The 19803-nt window shown below is 44.0% G+C and overlaps 1 protein-coding gene across 1 annotated transcript in view; it reads right to left on the reverse strand.

Annotated features, from left to right (window-relative positions):
- The window catches only part of stox2a (storkhead box 2a), a gene marked incomplete at its 3' end in the record, with an annotated part of 37762 nt that continues 17959 nt past the window's right edge, over positions 1-19803 (reverse strand). The window contains exons 3-4 of the mRNA XM_084317842.1: positions 2074-4702; positions 1-205 (exon numbers count right to left, since the gene is read on the reverse strand). Of these exons, the coding sequence (XP_084173968.1) occupies positions 1-205; positions 2074-4702 (2834 nt within the window). The remainder of the gene's footprint in view (positions 206-2073; positions 4703-19803) is intronic.

Genomic DNA, 19803 nt, shown 5'->3' on the forward strand with positions numbered 1-19803 from the left:
TCAGACACTGGTGATGGAGGCCAGACAGTTGGGCTTCTGTAGTTTCTCGGGCTGTGCGTGAGTGGGTGGTTCCGGGACAGCTGAACGAAAGCTGAACGGCAGTCCGATACTAGTGGCGCCGATGTGACCGGGGCTCAGTGCGGGGTTCTGACGTCTATTGCTCTCCATGATGCTCGACGTGTTGGACGCCAGACTTTCTCGTGTCCTGAAAGAAAGAAAAAAAACAGAGACATATAAGTGACGTATAAGTGATTCATCATATCGAATATCCTTTAGATTCCAAATATATGGTGTGATGGTGCGAAATCCAATGAGGTCGTACTCATTTTTCACCACAGCACACACCATATACCAGTGTGACCCTACGGGAATAGCCACCTTTTTCTTCATTTCACCAAAGCATTTAAAGGTTTGGAAAAGCCCATTCTGAATAATGTGAGCTTCAATAATCAAGAAAAATAACCAACATAAGTCAGGGAAAGGTTTCCTTCCTTTGAAAATAAACAGGGTTCCCACAGACATTGCAAAATGAAATTAAATGACTTTCAAGTACTTTCCTAAGCACTATTTTTCATTTTAAAATGGCATTTAAAAGGATACAATTAACTTTTAAATGCAGTTTTTTATAGAAGAAAAAAACTGATCCAATATTTATGGCTTAAAACCAATTTCCGACAATTAGTTACAAAAATTCAATTTCTTGATTCAGAACAATTTTATCATGGATGAACAAAACTTTCAATGCGAATGGTTGATTTGAATTTCAATGCCTTTTTAAGCACATTGTTAAAAAAATTGGCTGTTTTCAAGGAATTCCAGGCCTTGACTTTATTATTTTTTTTAAATCAAGCACTTTAAGCACTTCAAGGACCTTGTGCGAACCCTGAATACTGTAAATCGATAAAACACCTTGTCCACCCTTACCTTTCAGGAATCTCATTCACTACAAAAAAAACACATCCCAAACACGGTTGGGGTTCAATTCAGAATTTGAATTGAAATTCCAGCTAAATTTAACATTGTATTTGCTATTCCTACAGTAAATGGTGTTCAATACTTCAATCTTGGGCTTTTGCAGGTTGGACCGTAGGGCCTATTTGCATCTCGTATTCAGAGATAGCTTCATGTAAAGCTTCTTGGGAAAAACACAAAATATTATAAATATAGTTTGATACTGTATATACAACCACATTATAGAGGAATGTCAAACATCCATAATGGTTGAAATTGGACATCAAACCAGAGACATAATGTATGTGGTTATTTGAAATACACAACAAAAATAGGTCAGAACAAAATCCATGGGCCTGTATGATTTCGGTTATAATCTTCTTTTTTTTTTAACGAAGGCACTATTAATGCTACATGAATGAGAGTTACATTACAGTTTGGAGATACGGGTACAAATTAAATTCACCGTTTTAGAACTTCAATTTCAATTGAGCAAATTATTTCCAAGTCTCTGGTTTGACCTCCGTTCCTTCGGGCACCTGGAGTTCTTCTGTTCTGTGGTCGAGAACAGAATATACCCGCAATGTTCAGGGAAACCTAGTTTTTCATGAACACGGTACATAATTCGTCTCAAGATAAGATAAGATAAGATATATTCCTTTATTGATCCCCTTGGGGAATTTCAGGCATCATAGCAGCATGGGGGAGGGGGGGTACAGGTAGTAGAAGACATACAGGTAGCCTACAGGTCACAGAATTATAGTACAGTGGAGAAGTAAAAATAAAAATAGAATAAAAAGGCAGTGTAAACAATATACAATATAATTAACTCTGGACATGTACATATGGGCAACAAGGTGCGAGATGAGGGTATGTATTCCCTCTCAGTTATATTTGCCCTACAATAAATATAGTTACAATATATAATCTAATACGGTAATCTAAATATAATCTAAATATATAATAAAAAAAGAAGAAAAAATAAATGCTTAAATGCTAAATATATGCAATATATAATCTAATAATCCAATCATCTGAATCTAATCTAATATATAATCTAAAAATGCTAAATGCTAAAATGCTAAATGCTAAATATTTGCTCTGATGGTCGGATCAGCCTACCTGGGGGAGTTGAATCCACTGTCCACCGTCACACTGCTGCTGTCCATGCTGTCCAGACGGGCCGAGTGGGCCGACTTCTGGCTGCTGCTGTTCTCCGTCTCCTTCGGACCCAGCAGGGTCAGGTTGCGCTGCAGATCGTCTTTCTCCCGGAGCCATTGCATGGTGCCCTCCCCAACGCTGCTGTTCCCTCCTCCTCCTCCTCCTCCTCCTCCTCCTCCTCCTCCCCCTCCTCCTCCTCCTCCTCCTCCGCCTCCTCCTCCTCCCCCGCCTCCGCCCTCCCCGTGGTCTTTGTTGTCCTCCGCCGCTGCCAACTCCTTGTGCGAGTCCTCCTCTGCCTCCTCCTCCTCCTCCTCCTCTTCCTCCTCCTCCTCATCATCCGATACATTATAATAGTCAAAGGAGGCAGAGGGGACGGTTGGCAGCTCTAAGCAGCTCTGTAGAACTGCGGGTGAAGTCGAGGAAGTGGTTGAATTGGAAGGCTGCTGGGGCTCAGGATTGTCTAGGGCCTCTGTTGATTTAGCATGCGAGGCTTTTCGCAATGTGCCAGACTTGGTGTAGCTGCTGTCCACGTAGCCTGAAGGCAAGGCGTTGTGTGGAGGTTTGAACAAAGTGTCCTTGCTGAAGATCTCCTTTCTCTTGATTGCCACACCACTGCCCCCCCCTCCAGGATCTACATTGTGTTGATGTGGCGTTAAACGGGCGTTCTGAGCGGGCTCTGGCGTCTGGCTGGGCGTCAACCTGGGCGTCAGCCTGGCTGAGCCGCTCTGTCCCTTTGCTGCCAACAGGTCCTCCTTGTACTCCATTGTGTGAGGAGAAGTGAGGTGAGGGGTTTGGCGATCGGCCGGAGAGCCCTTTCGGAGTCCCCCTGATGAGGTTAATGTGTCATATTCTGATTTTGCCTGAGGCGAAGGGGCAGTTAGGATTGTTTCATTCGACGTATTGCACTGGAAGTAGTCATCTGTCGAGGGCTTAGGAGAGAGTCCCATCAGCTCGCTGTACGTGGGCAAGCTGTCTCTGCTTTTGTTCCTCTCTATGGTACTCCGGACCCTTGACTCGTCCAAACTCCCTTTCCCCACATCAGGCACATTAAAATCAGAGTGGAACTTAGCAGCGGAGAACATGATCCTTGAGTAGTGTGAGGACTTCTGAGTGGCCCTTAGGGTGCCGTCATCGGTGTAGTAATGACTGCGCTCGTCTAAACTGTGGTCAAAGTCTTCTGGCGGGCCCAATGACGGGCCCTTGAGGGAGTTGTCCATGGAGCGAGACCGTTCCTTAGCTTGATCTGACCTCTCGTGACGCGACTTCCTGTCCTGATTGTGGCTGTGGCTTCTTTGAACCCTGGACTGGGACGTCCCTCGCGAGGGCTCCGGGAAGGGCATCTCTGTCCTTCTTTTGGCCAACTCCCCAGACACGTCCCATTCGGGAGTGACTGGGCAGTACGTTTCAGTGATGTTAGGGTTGCTGTGGACCAGATACGTTGCACCCCCGCTCCTCCTGCGCTCCACGGTGTACATGGCCTCCCGAGGCGAGCGCACCAGGGAGTGGCTGAAAAAGCGATAATCCCTTTCCATGAAGACGAGATCCCAGTTGGAAGCCTCAGACGGGTCTCCCCGGGAGGTCCGAGGTTTGCTATGCGAGCGGGACTTGCCATGTAGCGCCCTCCTGTGGCCCCTCCCCCTCCGACTGCGGGCACTGTGCTGGGCCGAGGCCCCTGTCTTGTTTTTCTGGGTGCGTTCTTCCTCCAGCCTCTTCATCACAGCCGTGTGCCTCGCCACATTCTCCATGGTAAGGTCGGGGTTGATTCGACGGATGATCTCCATCTCGACCTCGCGCGGGATAGGGGCGGTCGGGATGTCCTCGTCACGAAGAGGCCACTGTTCTGGGGGGAACTGGGCCGAGAAGGTGGCCAACTGCCTCATCTTGTCCTTCTTGAAACTCAGTCTGAACAGCCTCAGTCCGAATCTCTTGGACTGCTTCTCGCCACTAGTCCCACCGACACTGCCTTCTTTCTTTTTGGTAAGTGTGTCAGTTTTGTAAGGGAAAGAAGTGATGCCCTTGTTCTTATCTGTTGAATCTTGAGGTGGGGGCTGAACGGGGGAGGTAGGCGGTGGGGGATGGGGGTACGATGGGGGTTCTCCTCTGTGCTCCTTTGCCGACGTGCTTGGTGGAGGTTCTGTGCCATTGTGGTCCTTGGGTGGCTTACTCTGATAGGGATCTCCCCTATGTTCCTTGGGTGGCTTACTTTGATAGGGGTCTCCCCTATGCTCCTTTGGTGACTTACTTGAGGCATGGAGTCTGGGCGTGTCTTCACGGTAAGAATTGTAGGAGTCATTCTGGTGTTTGCGGCTGGGTCTCTCTCTCAAGCAGCCAGGTGTAGAAGGTGTGACAGTGCCGGACTGAGGCGAGGTGCACTGCTGCGGCTGCTGCAGCTTATGCTGTTGCAGCTGGCGCTCTGGGAGTCCGGTATCCAGGTGATACCACTTATTGTTGGTTCTGATGAGGGATGGGGTGATAAAATAGGTCTGGGGAGTGACAATGAAGTAGCCCTCTGGCGTGGGGTAGATCTTCCTCTCTCGCACCAGCATGTTCAGGGTATGTCGCAGAACCTCTGAGCTTGGTGTGGGCACACCTATGGGGGAACACAGATTGAAAGAACATAGTGAGAGTGTGTATGTGTGGGAGGGGGGCCTTTTCAAGTTACCAAGAACATTTAGTAAATAAGGAAGAGGGATATGTCAGTAGCCTGTCTTGCTCCATAATGAGAGTGGGACAACAAGTAAAAGAGCGACAGGTCTGGTTGTAAGTGAGCAAATGGGGTAAACGAAATGTAATAACTTATGGATTATCTTACCTACAATTTGCTCATGCAGACATACTGTAGACATACTGTAATAAGTACTACCTTTTAAGTACCCCCAAATTCAAAAGATGAATAATTAATTGTACTATAGGGGCTATATTATGGAAAGTAGGTTTTTTGCCCTATCTTTTTATGGATTTGGCAGTCTAGAATGTTGGGGAAATTACATAATGTACTTTGCTGTTTGGCCAAAGTGTGAAATCAGATTAACAAGCCTAAACAAGCTGTTCAGAATTGCTTCCCCTTGATGATGTCACAGTGGGAATACAAGCAATGAATGTGCTTTTAATTAATCGATTAGATGTGCTTTTTCGAGTCAGGAACACTGCTTACTTAATGTACTGCCCAGTTTGTTTGTAAAGGTATTTTACTCTTGGGGTAGCCAGGCAGGAAAGAAAATACTTAGTTTGAAATGTTTGGTGCATGCCATACCCAACAAAAACAGTGTGTTCAATTCAATAAAAGGGAAGAAAGGGGTGCTAGAAAATAAATAATTAAAATGAGATTTACACTAGTTTATTTCCAATAAAATGTAACAAACAAGTTCCACGGATTCAAGGAAGTCATAAAATATTTGAAAAGATAATATAATATGTCCCCTTTAATGTTGCTTTATAGGCTGATGGTCAAGACACAGAATTGTCCCACCTAATCCATACATACATACATACATACATACATACATACATACATACATACATACATACATACATACATACACACACACACACACACACACACACACACACACACACACACACACACACACACACACACACACACACACACACACACACACACACACACACACACACACACACACACACACACATACATACATACATACATACATACATACATACATACATACATACATACATACATACATACATACATACATACATACATACATGCAAGTGTCATTCATGTACACGTGTCATTCATGAACATACTACATGTAGTATGTTCCTCTCTTCCTGCTCTGCATTGAAGTAAATACAAATTGAATCTGAAAAACAGGTGCTGTGCATATCGACTTTGCAGATACACAAATGTACAGTATACTTTGACTACAATACTGATAACCGGACTAAAATACTGATAACCACTGTATACTCTGACTAAAATACTGATAACCACTGTATACTCTAACTAAAATACTCATAACCACTGTATACTCTAACTAAAATACTGATAACAGCTGGTGTGTCCATGATGACATGATGATTTTCGTTTGTTCTACGGTTCCTTTTGGAGGACTAAAAGTGTGAGGGAAAGGCTGCAAGTATGAGTGTCATAATCATTTATAGGATTTGACAACCATGCCAACCTTATTTGAATGGAAAAGCAACAAAATGTGTGGAGTCACTAACTAATAGTTTACGAACCATTTATGTATAACACAAAGCATTATGGTGACATGCAAATTCAATTACTTGTTTAATAGGTATCCTCTATCAATTTACACAAAGGTAATCCCAATGTATTCTTTTTTATGTATCTCAAAACTGATCTGGGGTGGCTCACACCTTCTTTGTGTGTTTCTGTTACGTGTTTGTGCCCTGATCAGGCGTTCCTAGTGTGATGTGTTATGTCTAGCTGTAGTTCCCTGTCCTGGTTTCGTAGTCCTTATCGTTTCCCTTCCAGGTGTACCCATTTGTAATCAACCCAGGTGTGTCTCGTCTCGTCATTCCCTCATGTATAAGTGTTCTGTCTTCCCCTTTGTCTGAGGCTGATCCTGTCTGTGCAGTTCTGTGTTTTGTTTGTCATTATTTTATATTTCTTTCTGTTCACAAACCATGGTAATTATTAATAAAATGTTGTTGGTTACTTTGGCTACCGTCTCCTTATTATGTTACATTGACAACAAGCCTTCTTTCAGTCAATGGTAACGTAATAGTTTCTTAAAGGGCAAGTCCAGAAGTAGTGTGTAAAACCCACAGTGTTGAAACCACTTCAGTGTTGAAACCACTTCAGTGTTGAAACCTACTCCACAGTGTTGAAACCTACTTCAGTGTTGAAACCTACTTCAGTGTTGAACCTACTTCAGTGTTGAAACCTACTTCAGTGTTGAAACCTACTTCAGTGTTGAACCCTACTTCAGTGTTGAAACCTACTTCAGGGTTGAAACCTACTTCAGTGTTGAAACCTACTTCAGTGTTGAAACCTACTCCACAGTGTTGAAACCTACTTCAGTGTTGAAACCTACTTCAGTGTTGAAACCTACTTCAGTGTTGAAACCTACTTCAGTGTTGAAACCTACTTCAGTGTTGAAACCTACTACAGTGTTGAAACCTACCTACTACAGTGTTGAAACCTACCTACTACAGTGTTGAAACCTACTTCAGTGTTGAAACCACTTCAGTGTTGAAAACCTACTTCAGTGTTGAAACCTACTTCAGTGTTGAAACCTACTTCAGTGGTGAAACCTACTCCACAGTGTTGAAACCACTTCAGTGTTGTTAAATCAGCTATAAAGAGGTGGTTATATTATCGTATAGCTTACGCTCTGCTCTATTGGAACCCTATCCCTTATCAATCTAATACTGAATAAATGTTTTCACATGTACACACCCATCCGCCTGGCCACACCCACATCCGCTCCTCTACATAAGCGGGGACGTGGCCATACTAACAGCTCCTTCCCTATTTTCACCACCGACAAGGGTCTGTATACACCACTTGAGTTTAGTGCCGAAATAGTTGTTGGAAAGGAGCTACGTGGACATTGTATCTTATTTTTCTCTCTCTCGCCAATTTACGAGAAAAGCTAAGACATAATGTTTGCACCTTCGGAGGGTTTGGACGCTCGCAACGTCACCCTTCACCAGCGCTTCACCATTCCTCCGTGCGTCGTGGGGCGTCTCTGGCTCCGCGGTCGTGGCAGTCAGATATGCCCGGGCAGCGCCCGGTGGTGAGTTTGCCTCTCCGAGGGGCCGTTGAGCCTCCATCTCCCGTGAGATGGCCTGGTTCCAGCCCTGGTTCCCCCGTCAGTGGACAGCCGACAGCTCCTCTGGTGGCTGGGGATTTGCGATGCAGACTCTTCGCCTCTGCTCGCTCTCGTCGTAAGGCGGCGAGCAGCAGGGGCGAACGGCCAGGCTTTGATGTTGTGCTGGAGCCGGACGAGAGTTCTCTTGCCTCGTCTCCATTTCCGATGGAGACTGAGGATTATATGGAGGGGGCGAGAGCTCTCTTGTTCGAAGCCCCAGTAGAGACGTATCACTCTCCCCCTTGGGGAGTGGCAGGGAGTGTTGCATCTTCTTGGGGTCCCTCGTACTCCGGGGTTGGGTTAGAACCTCCAACCCTGAGACAAGATGCCCAGCTATCTGCCGCGTCGGATGGTGGCGCCCGTGGCAGCCTCCCGTACGTGAGGGACGCGAGTGATGTGGAGGGAGGTACGCAAGGGGAGTTGCTTGCCTTGTTCCCCGAGCTCATGGCGGCCGCCGCAGCCGCTAATGGCGTGGCGTTGCCGCAGCCACTGCCAGCACCTGTTCCTGATGACATGATAGGTCATCTCTGGCAACGTCGTCCTGTGAGAGAGACGGGCGTTGTCTGCCCATTCTTCCCATCAATGGAGGCCTACGTGAAACAGGGACAGGTAATCTCCCGCATTGTTGGCCTTACCCCCGCCTACGTGCCAGTCACGTGGGTGGCAGGTTTGGTCCAGGGGCTAAAGGACGGGGTGCCTCGGCTTGATAGCCGGATGGCATCCATACTTTGTCCCGAAATGGTGTGGGAGCTGTTGCGAAAGCCGGTTCCCCAAGGCGCCGCTAGTGACTCTCCTGTTTACCCCCCCCCCCCCCAACATATTATTTTGTTATTAAATAAAAAGTCCCTCCTGGTGAGGGACTGTTTTTTGTTACAAAATGTGTGTGTATTCACTATATATTGGGGATACGATGTATAAACCCTCACCTAGCTGTGGGGTTGTGTGTTTACTTAGGGAGTAGGACAGTTTTCTTGAAAAAAAATTCTGGTCGCTATATATATGTGTGCTTAGCAAGGCCTGTGGCTAGCACTCGGTCGAAAGACTTGTCTTCCCTCATCATGAAGAAGACTGTGTTCTTCTTGCAGTAGTAAGAGTGAACTTTACCTTTTTTATCTTAGGGGGTTGTGTGTATTCTGTTATGTTTGGGAAACATGGCGTCGAGTCCACAACCAGGTTAGAGTGTTAGCCTACAGAAGTAATCACATATGTAGCTTGTACCGAGGTATTTTGACCCTCTCTTTAAACGTCTGTGTTTTCTCTTTACTTGGTGAAGTATATAAACACGGGTGACGTGTTCGCACATGAGCCTAAAGCCTTGTATAAAAACCCGTTTTCACAAACAAGTTTATCGTCTGTGGCTGGCGTGCAGATGGTTGAGCTTATCCTAGTGGATATACGCTTTTCATGTAGCATGCTAGGTAAACTGGTACTACTCCAGTGTTGAAACCTACTTCACAGTGCGATGTTTCAGTGTTTATACTGTAACTTCCACTTCACAGGTAGGTGGTATTTTTTGTAAATTATTTCACTGCACTTTTTCTTTCTGTCTTTCCTTTAATATTTTCAAACATAAAAAATATGTTAAATAATTCATTCAGTTACAGTAACATTTCCTTGTTATGACTGGATCATATAGGATAAGTACTACAATGTGACGATAGATAGATAGATAGATAGATACCTTGTAATTATTGACTTGATGATACTGTATATCATATTGACATGATGTGCTGTGGCTGTAGATTACAACTGCACATAATGACTATATATACTGTATATTGACATAATGACATGACATTTACAGCATACCATTTGCCCTTGTTAACTATACTCATATTGGCGTGAAATTGACTGTCACCTGCCATATCATGCAACAAATTAGTGTACTTAGTGTGTTTCAGAGAATGACACAGGATGCATAGTACCATCACTCACCCAAAACGTTCATGAAATAAATTCTAAAAATACAGTAGCACTGTGTTCATAACCTTCAACGATCAAGGCTACAGTATTGCCTGACATTACATCACCCCTGTGTGAGTTCCCATACCAATATGATGCAACATGAAGTTCAATTCCTTTCAAATCTGTCTGTAGATAGAAGTAATTCTGAATTTAGAAGATTTCAATTTGGTAATCCACCAAGTAAATGCCAAGTCCAAGATATTGCATAGTAGCCTGGTGTTCCTTCATCAAAGAAATTACTTCCAAACACCCAAAAAGCCTAAACGTATATGAACTGACCATTTATTTTAAGTTGTCATAGTTATAAAGTATAAAATACGATTATAATTATAAATTGACAAATTAATTTGAGTTAGCTTTATCAATACCAGTCTTAGTAATACTGTTATACTGTTATACTTAGTAACACAAATCCATCCGTGAGGCTCTGAAAGCGCGCACCTCAGCCTACAACGCCGGGCTTGTGACAGGCAACATGAATGAACACAAGGCGGCGAGATACAACATAAGGAAGACAGTAATAGAGGCAAAACGGCGTTACAGGGATAAAGTTGAACTTCTGTTTGAACAGGCTGACTCCAGAGGTATGTGGCAGGGCCTCAGAACGATGACAGGTTACAAAGGCACCTCCCTCAAGCTGAACAGTGACATCTCCTTAGCAAATAATCTCAATACCTTCTATGCAAGGTTTGAGGCTGTGAATAACAACACCAGCCTACAAACCACTGCAATGGAGGGGGGGGATGGAGACTCAGTGTTCAGGTTAACAGAACATGAGGTGAGGAGGACCTTTAAGAAAGTGAATATCAGGAAGGCAGCAGGACCGGACGGCATCCCCAGCCATGTCCTAAAAGTCTGTGCCGACCAACTGGCCCCGGTATTCACTGACATATTTAACCTGTCCTTAGAACAGGCTGTCATCCCCACCTGTCTGAAGAAGTCCACCATTATCCCTGTACCCAAAAAATCTATGCCCGCTTGCCTCGACGACTACCGCCCTGTAGCTCTCACCTCCATAGCCATGAAGTGCTTTGAGAAGCTAGTGAAGGGCTACATCTGTTCCTCCCTCCCCATCAACCTGGACCCCCTGCAATTTGCATATCGCCCCAACAGGTCCACGGAGGACGCCATAGCCCATGTGCTGCACACAGCAGCATCACACCTGGACAAAAGGCAGGGGAACTATGTGAGAATGCTGTTCATCGACTACAGCTCAGCATTCAATACCATAGTCCCCTCCAAACTCATAGCCAAGCTCAGGGACCTGGGCTTGAACTATGACCTCTGCCAGTGGGTCTTGGACTTCCTGACTTCCTGCCTTATATATAATACAGTGTTATCAAGAAGGCACGGCAACACCTCTACTTCCTTAGGCATCTAAGGAAGTTCCAAGTGAGTCAGAAGATCCTTAAGAACTTCTACTCATGTACAATAGAGAGCATCCTGACTGGCAATATCACATCCTGGTTTGGGAATAGCACCGCACAAGACCATAGCAGACTACAGAGAGTGGCCCGTTCAGCCGAACGCACAATTGGAGGTGGGCTTCCCACTCTCCAAGACATTTACAACAAGCATTGCATGGGTAAGGCTAAGAGAATAATCAAAGACTCCAGCCACCCAAACAACTGCCTCTTGGAACTGCTGCGGTCAGGCAAGCGATACCGGAGTCTCATGGCAAGCACAGAGAGACTCAGAAGAAGCTTCTATCCCCAGGCCATCAGGATGCTAAATGACAATAACACTATGTAACAAACCATCAAATACACTCACAGCACACACATCCACACGCACACACTCACTTTAAACAAACAACTCACTGCAGCACCCACTTTACCCACTTTAGACACTTAACACACTTTATATTTATTGGTAAAGAATTTGCACTACAACTCATACCTCATTACACCTTACTAAATAAAATAATTATCAGTGACACTGCCATTTTAGCTCTAATTAAGAATGACAGTGACCTAGCTGACTATTATTCGGAAATCCAGAGGTTTGTAAACTGGTGCGACAATAACTGTCTGGTTTTAAATGTTAAGAAGACTGAGTAGATGGTGTTTGACCCCAGAGGTGTTGGGGACCACAGGCCTGTGGTCATCCACACACAGCTATCTCGCAGGTCTCTTCATATAAATATCTTGGGATTTTTGTCGATAACACACTAACCTGGAACACCCATGTAGATAGCCTGTGTAGCAGACTACAACAATGACTGCACTTTCTACGTCACCTTAGAGTTCATGGTGTAGATCAAAAATGTATGTTACTTTTCTACCAATCTGTATTAGAGAGTCTCATCAGATACGGTATTACAGCTTGGTTTGGTAACCTGTCTGTACAATTAAAGTCCAAACTGGTCCGTCTGATGCAGACTGCATGGAAGATCATAGGGGTGAAAGGTCACCTACCCTGCAGTCTATTTTTGAACAGGCTACTCTAAGGCAAGCCAATAGAATAGTCTCGGACCCCTCCCATGTCTTACATGCCGAGTATGAGCTACTGCCCTCTGGGAGGAGGTTTAGAGTTCCATGCTAAAAAAAAAGTTCAGTCAAACTTTTAAATAGTGCCAGATAAAGGGCAACTATCGAATAACTGATATTTGGTTGTTATATTATCGATATTCGATAACCGATATTTGTGTTTTTTGGGTATACTATTATATTATATTATTACATGGCGTTTTCACATTCGCCGAAATGCTTGCTTGTGATTGGTCAATAGCCCCCCGACAGCGGTCATTATTTTTCAATAATGACCGCTGTTTTTTCAATAATGACCGCTGTGCGCAGCTGTTCGCAATCAAGCCCACTGACACACTGTTTCAGTGCAATTAGACACTGCCGTGCCGGCGTTCTGCTGCCGGCGATGACAGGGGGCGGAGCGACGAGCGGAGCCAGAACACAGCGGAGCCAGAACAGAGTCTGCCCGCGATAATAATAATCACTTTATTTGGGCTGACAGAGCCACAGAACAACTGCGATTTGTCAAATGAATTAGGTATATTGTTAGTAAGTTAGCCATGTAATAAGCGGGATAATGTATAGCTTTACTCGGTCATTGTCGCAAAATAATTGACCTTCACTGACGTTTAAAACACCTCGCCGAAGCGGCTCGGTATTTTAAACTACGTGTCGGTCAATTATTTTGCGACAATGACCTCGTAGCTATACATTATCCCTTACTTATACTAGTATATTTGGGTATACTATTCTAATGTGGTGTTCCCAGACATCCTGCTGTGCAGGTACTTTTCTGTATCTTTTATATTGTGTATCTCCTCTGTGTGGAGTCGGTTGTGTTGTGTCATGTCTGTATGTATGTGTCTGTGGCTGTAGTGGGTGTAAGCCCAAGACAAATGTCCCAGCTGATGGGACAATAAAGTGACTCTTGACTGTAAATTGTACCTAAATTGTACCTCATCCCATTTCTGCATTGTACTGTATAAATATTGTAGTGTAACTCAGTTACTTTTCTACTCTGCATTGTATATTGTATATATATTGAACACTTTTGTCTACATACTTGACTTCTATTTTATACTTATTATACTTATTTTATACTTATCTATTTTTATCTAGCACAATCTCTGGAGCAAAACAGAAAGAGGCATTTTATATAAAAGTATTCTGTATTTTTGTATGACAACTAATAAAGAAACTTGAAACTTGAACTTGAAACTATAATCCGTAACTACTGGTAACAACAATCCCACAGCCTACTAACGTTAGTTGACTTGGTAAAGGTTCATATTCACCTCATCATTTGGTCTAATCATTTCCCAACTAATTTCCTCCACATTGACTGCTCTTGTGCTCGTGGGCCTCTGGGGGGCGATGAGGATCACTAAGAACCATCACTAAGAACCATCACTAAGAACCGGGCCTGTTTCCATACAGTTAAAAGAACACGCCAACATTTTGGGAAATTAGCTTACCGTCTTCTCCATAGAGAGACAAGAAGATAGATACCAGTTTCCTCTCTGTGCGTTCAGTAGAAAGCTATCTGGCTGCATGTTAGCCTAGCTTAGCACAATGAATGGAAGTGGACATGACCGGTTAGCCTTCGGGGAAAGGTGTTAGTTGGACAATGCCCTAGGCTAACCGGTCATGTCCGCTTCCATTCATTGTGCTAAGCTAGGCTAACGTGCAGCCAGATAGCTAGCTTTCCACTGAACGCACAGAGAGGAAACTGGTATCTATCTTCTTGTCTCTCTCTGGAGAAGACGGTAAGCTAATTTCCACCAAAATTATAAATTCCAATATGTTATTTTCATGGCCCAGGAAGGTTCAATCGAGCTCCTCTCTCAAAAAGCCAGAAACCAGAGATATAAGACTCAAACGTGTGACGTCATCAGGTGTAACGTCTGGAGATTATCCATAGACAATGAATGGGTGTTCTCAGATCTGAAGTAGAAAATGTACCTGTTTAATCAGAACATTCCCCTGTATTTGTATTTGTATTTATTGGTTTAAAATACAGAGACAGTGCATATTAAGGAACATTTGACTGTAAATATGCCAGTTTAGCCAAGTTGGCTAATTTTCAACTGTAGTCTCTGGGGCAGGTGACATGAGCACAACAATAATTAAAACATAGTACAATAATTAAAACACAGTAGGAATCAATATAGGTTACAATACACTAAAATACATACAAATAAATACATTAAAATACAACCCCTCAGTTAAAAAGCATAGTACAATCATTAAAACACAGTAGGAATCAGTATAGGTTACAATACACTAAAATACATACATTAAAATACAACCCCTCAGTTAAAATGGTCGCACACTCAACCATGATTTTAAGTTAGTTTTAAATGAGATGTAACTTTGATACTCCCTGAGCCGTGTTGGCAGACTGTTCCAGGTGTGGGCTGCTCTCACGGAAAAGGCTGTCTGACTAAAAGCAGACCTCCTGTTTGGGACTACACAGTCCCCTCTGACTACAGACCTGGTATATCTATCAGCAGATGCTTTCTGTTTTATGAAAGTACAGAGGGGGGGAGGAGCCAAGCCATGTAGGATTTTATAGGTAAGGCAGGCATCTTTGAATTTGACAAGATTGTCCCAGCTCAGTAGGTTCTGGTTTGCTATGCTATAACAATGATGGTGGCTGTTTGTTTTCCTGTCCAGAACTTTCACAGCCTGATGGTAAACTACCTGTACAGATCGTAATGTTGTACAGGAGGCTTGTGTCCAGCTAGTCAGACAGTATGTTAAGTGTGACATAATAATGGCATTAAAATACAGTGCTGCTGCTTTTGTTGACAGAGAGTTTCTGATGTGACGGAAGTTTGATAAGTGAAACTTTGCATTGTTTACTACCGATTTGATTTGTTTTTTTAAATGTAAGATTGGAGTCCATTTTTATCCCAAGGACATCCCTGGGTGTCACATTTACCATCTTTCCCAATCATTGTCTATGGAGCAGCTTCAGACTTTATACCTGATGACATCACAGCTTTGAGTTCTAGCACTCTAGAGCTGTTTGTTTTCACTCCTATCTTGGACCATCTTAACCCAGAGGGACAACAGGTATCCTTAAATTGGGCGTAGTTCCCATTTAAGGTCTGGCTTCTATGACATGGATTAACCTAATTACCTAATTAACCTAAAGACTAATCCGGGACAAAAGAATTATCCAACTGAGATCTTCAATTTAACAGTTTTTTCTTCCTCATTCTTAAATACGCACTTTGTCCAATTTTAAACATTAAAATACCTCTAAAATGTCACATGAATCAAGAGGGATCAACGAATGAAGCTCTACCGTGAAACATCTGTCATAGAGTGAAGAATCAGCTATAAAACAGGGTAGTGATGGCACCACAGCGTATCACAGCGACAGCAAGCTAAAACAGGGTATCAGTATCAGACCGTTCCCCCGAACTAAAGTCCACCACCCATCCCTGATTTTATGTCGTTTTGGTACATAGAAGCATGATTGATCTCTCTAGTAGTCTAGTGAATAAAAATTGATTATATAAGCCTATAAATCATTTGTATTTTAACAAATGGTCTATGTCTGTTCAGTAAAAGAAAAAGGATTGGTTTGGAACTCAGTTTTGGTCAATACTTACAAGTTTAGGACTTAGAATCAGTATTAGCAGTAAAAATAAATGTATTTAGAATAGAATAGAAATCCTTTAATGAGCACTACACTACAGATCGCTCACATTGAACAAGAACACACCCATTGATGGTGAGGAAATGTCTTTCTTATGTCCCTACATACATTGTGGGACAGGTGGCGAAATCTTTAATTTTATGTCACCTGGATTATTGTGCACCAGTATGGTCCTCTGCATCCAAAGGTCAACTAAAGAAATTGCAAACTGCCCAGAACAGAGCTGCAAGGTTAGTCTTACATTGTTCCAATAGAACAAACACTATCAGTATGCACCGTCAACTCTCATGGTTAGCGGTAGAGAATAGGCTGGTTTTCAACACGGTTACATTTTTCAGGAACACTGTCTTTTTTTTTATCCACTTTTTCTCCCATTTTCTATATTTTCTCCCATCCCAATTTCGTATCATCCAATTCAACCCTCCCCTGTCACGAACGCTGTTTCTTGCCTCCCACAAGCCGGCTGCAATGTGGACTAAGTCATACATAGCACCAGTCCCCTCCGGTACTTGAGGTAACAGCAGTCGCATCTTTTCACCTGCGCAGCTCGATCTCTCAGTGGCGAGGAGTAACGCGTGGGAGGCTCACGCTGCCCCCGACACTTCCTGATTCTACTGCGCAGGCGCACCAACCGACCTGTAGGAGTCGCTGTCCACAACGCCCGATCCCCACCCATCAGTTTCCCACCCCCTAATACGGCCAATGTGTATTAGTATGAACGACCAGCTAAACTGAAAGCAATGTGGAGCGCTGGGCTCGAACAGGCGAGCCCAGCGTCTCTGCATTTGTGGCGAGCGCCTTGCCCACTACGCCACGTAGCCGCCCTCCAGGAACACTGTCTTTTCGTCTCAACCTGTTTTCTTATACAAACAAATTGTCAGATGCAGTCAGGTTCATCCTTATTTTACTAGGTCAGCCGATGATGGACAGATTATGCTACCACGTCCAAAATCAAATGCTTTAAAGAGGATGGTTATTTATCGTGCCATCAATCATTGGAATAACTGCCCACTGAACATAAGTAAATTAAATAGCAAAGTGTCTTTCAAGTACCACCTAAAAATGCACTACTTAAATATGTGAGTAAATACTGTTCACGTTTGGGAGTGGAAATACCTACTGTAGGAATGTAATAATGAAATATTTACTCGTGAATTTAATACCCCTTTCTTTTTTTTATCATCCACTTTTTCTCCTCATATGTATTTTTCTCCCATCCCAATTTAGTCATTATGCCAATTCACCCCTCCCCTTCCTGGTCGTTGCACGCATGTGCCCCCCACTGGTCGGTCTAGGGAGCCCTGAGGTCTATCAGATGCTTCCTCCGATACATAGGAGACAGCCAGCAGCCTCTTTTCACCTGACAGCAAGGACTCTCACTGGGGAAGTGTAATGCGTGGGAGGATCACACTACCTTACCCAGTTCCTTCCCTCGCTGTGCAGGCGCCCTGACCGACCTGTAGGAGTCGCTGTTTACAATGACCAGAATACCACCCACCGGCTTCCCACCCGCTGACACTGCCAATTGTGTCAGTATGACGACCACCCAAGCCGGAGGGACCGCTCACAGACGGATTCGATACCAGTGTCTCTGTGGTGGTAGACAGACGCTTAGTCCGCTGTGCTACCCGGCCGCCTTTAACTCATTGGACGCCAGACCCAATGATAGTCGGGTTAACTCGCCATCGCTTGAGCGCCAATCACGAGTATAGTCAGGTTTTAATCGTTATTTCTTTTATTAGCGATATCCATTCATTTTCATCCATCCAACCTGATGTTATCGTTGGGAATGGGTCTGAGCTCGCAAAAGGGCAAATACCGCCGCCTATCGTCTCCCGGATGGTATTGCACATCATTGGATTGGATTGGCTGGGGATGTGCATCAAAAAAAAAACTCCGGTCCAGGTTTTCGGGGCATGCAGTATCGTTACAACAGATGGACTGGGGACACTCAGAGCAGCGTGGATAATGTGTTTTGGAGATATAACGTTGGATCAATAAACGCGAAAACTAGATGAAAATATAGTACTGACCATAGATGGAGTTGATATAGAGAGAGTTAATGCATTTCGTTTTCTTGGTGTAATTATGGATGATAAATTAACATGGAAACCTCACATAGCACATGTTAAAAAAAAGATGTCCAAGAGTATTTTTGTTATGAATAAAGTAAAGGATGTGTTAGACTCGAGTATGAGGCAATGAGAACACTACTGTTCACTCATCTCACCTTATCTCAGTTATTGTGTTGAAGTATGGGGGAATACTTATGGGACCAATATAAAACCATTATATATACTACAGAAGAGGGCTGTAAGAATCACACATAAAGTGAATTATCGAGAACACACAAACACATTATTTATTAAATCTAGAATAATTAAACTTGAAGACATGGTTTCAAACCATGTTAATTATGTTTAGGGCAAGAAATAATCCACTGCTAGAAAAATTACAAAATCTGGGTGTCCCCCAGGGCTCGGTCCTAGGACCCCTTCTCTTCTCCCTCTACACTAAATCACTGCGTAACATTATCACGTCTCATGGCTTCTTGTATCATTGTTATGCCGATGATACTCAACTCTTCCTCTTCTTCCCTCCCTCAGATATCCACGTCTATGAGCGGATCTCGGCCTGTCTGTCCGACATCTCCGCCTGGATGACGACCAACCACCTCAAACTGAACCTAAGCAAAACAGAATTGCTCCACCTTGAGGGATTTGGGGTGCTTTTTCAATGTATGTGATGTATAGATTGGGGGAAGATGGTAGCATCTAACGGTGCCAGGTCAGAGAGGGCAGAAATGTGTTTGGCTTAGCAGAGGTTGGTTCAGAGCGAGTGAGCACCACACTGCCAGCGAGGGGGTTTGTTTTTAATTCCTCTGAGACATAACACTGATAGCGAGTGTACTGTAGGCCCAGAGCAGGAGGGAGAGAGGTTCATCTTAATGAAAGTTTAATGGTGTTAAAGGTTATGCAGTTGTCATGACAGCACGTCGCATGACAACCAGAAGGCGGGCCGTCGTTGCTACGGCGAAGATCTATAAGTCGAACAGTGTTTCCGGGTGTAGGGCAGACTAGAATCTGACCAAGAGCGAGTAGGACTGAGATCACACAGAGGACACTCTCTCCTCTCATCACAGAGAGGAGGGGGGGGGGAGAATGCCACATCATCATTAGCTCCGGCTAACGCGAGGAGGGTTAGGCTAAAGACCAGGCCTGAACACTATTGGACTGAATAACAAAAGGACGATAGACGAACACAACGAAAGATCATTAGAATAGACTCTTCAAGGACGATACAATTTGATAACATCTGATAACATCTGATTATGAGGTTCTGTTTATAGCGATAAAACAACGCTTTTCCTCATAAGGTATTTCACGGTGTCGAAGTGTCGAATTCTTACGGAGGTGGAGAATTATTATGGTTTATGGATTGCACTAACGGGGGAGATAGGATCTTATCAGCCAGTGTCGTAGACGTCAGGACCATTAAAATGACACAACGCAGAGGAATTGGATGGAGAGCCAAAACAGATGAAGACGTGATACTGGCCAGTTTGATCAGGATCTTACAGTTGATGCCGTTTGGACCCGGATTATTGCTTGCTTTGAAGTTGCTTGAAAGGAAGAGACTGTGTGCAGTGCCGAGGCGTGAAGGGGTAGCCATGGACGCGAGCCAAGCCAGCGAGCAAGCAAGGCCAGCGCCATGGACCCAGCGAGCGAGCCGAGCAAGGCCGGAGAGATAAACAGCGCCATGGACCCAGCGAGCGAGC

The sequence above is a fragment of the Notolepis coatsorum genome (genome assembly GCF_963971535.1).
Source record: "Notolepis coatsorum genome assembly, chromosome: 7".
Classification (NCBI taxonomy): Eukaryota; Metazoa; Chordata; class Actinopteri; order Aulopiformes; family Paralepididae; genus Notolepis; species Notolepis coatsorum.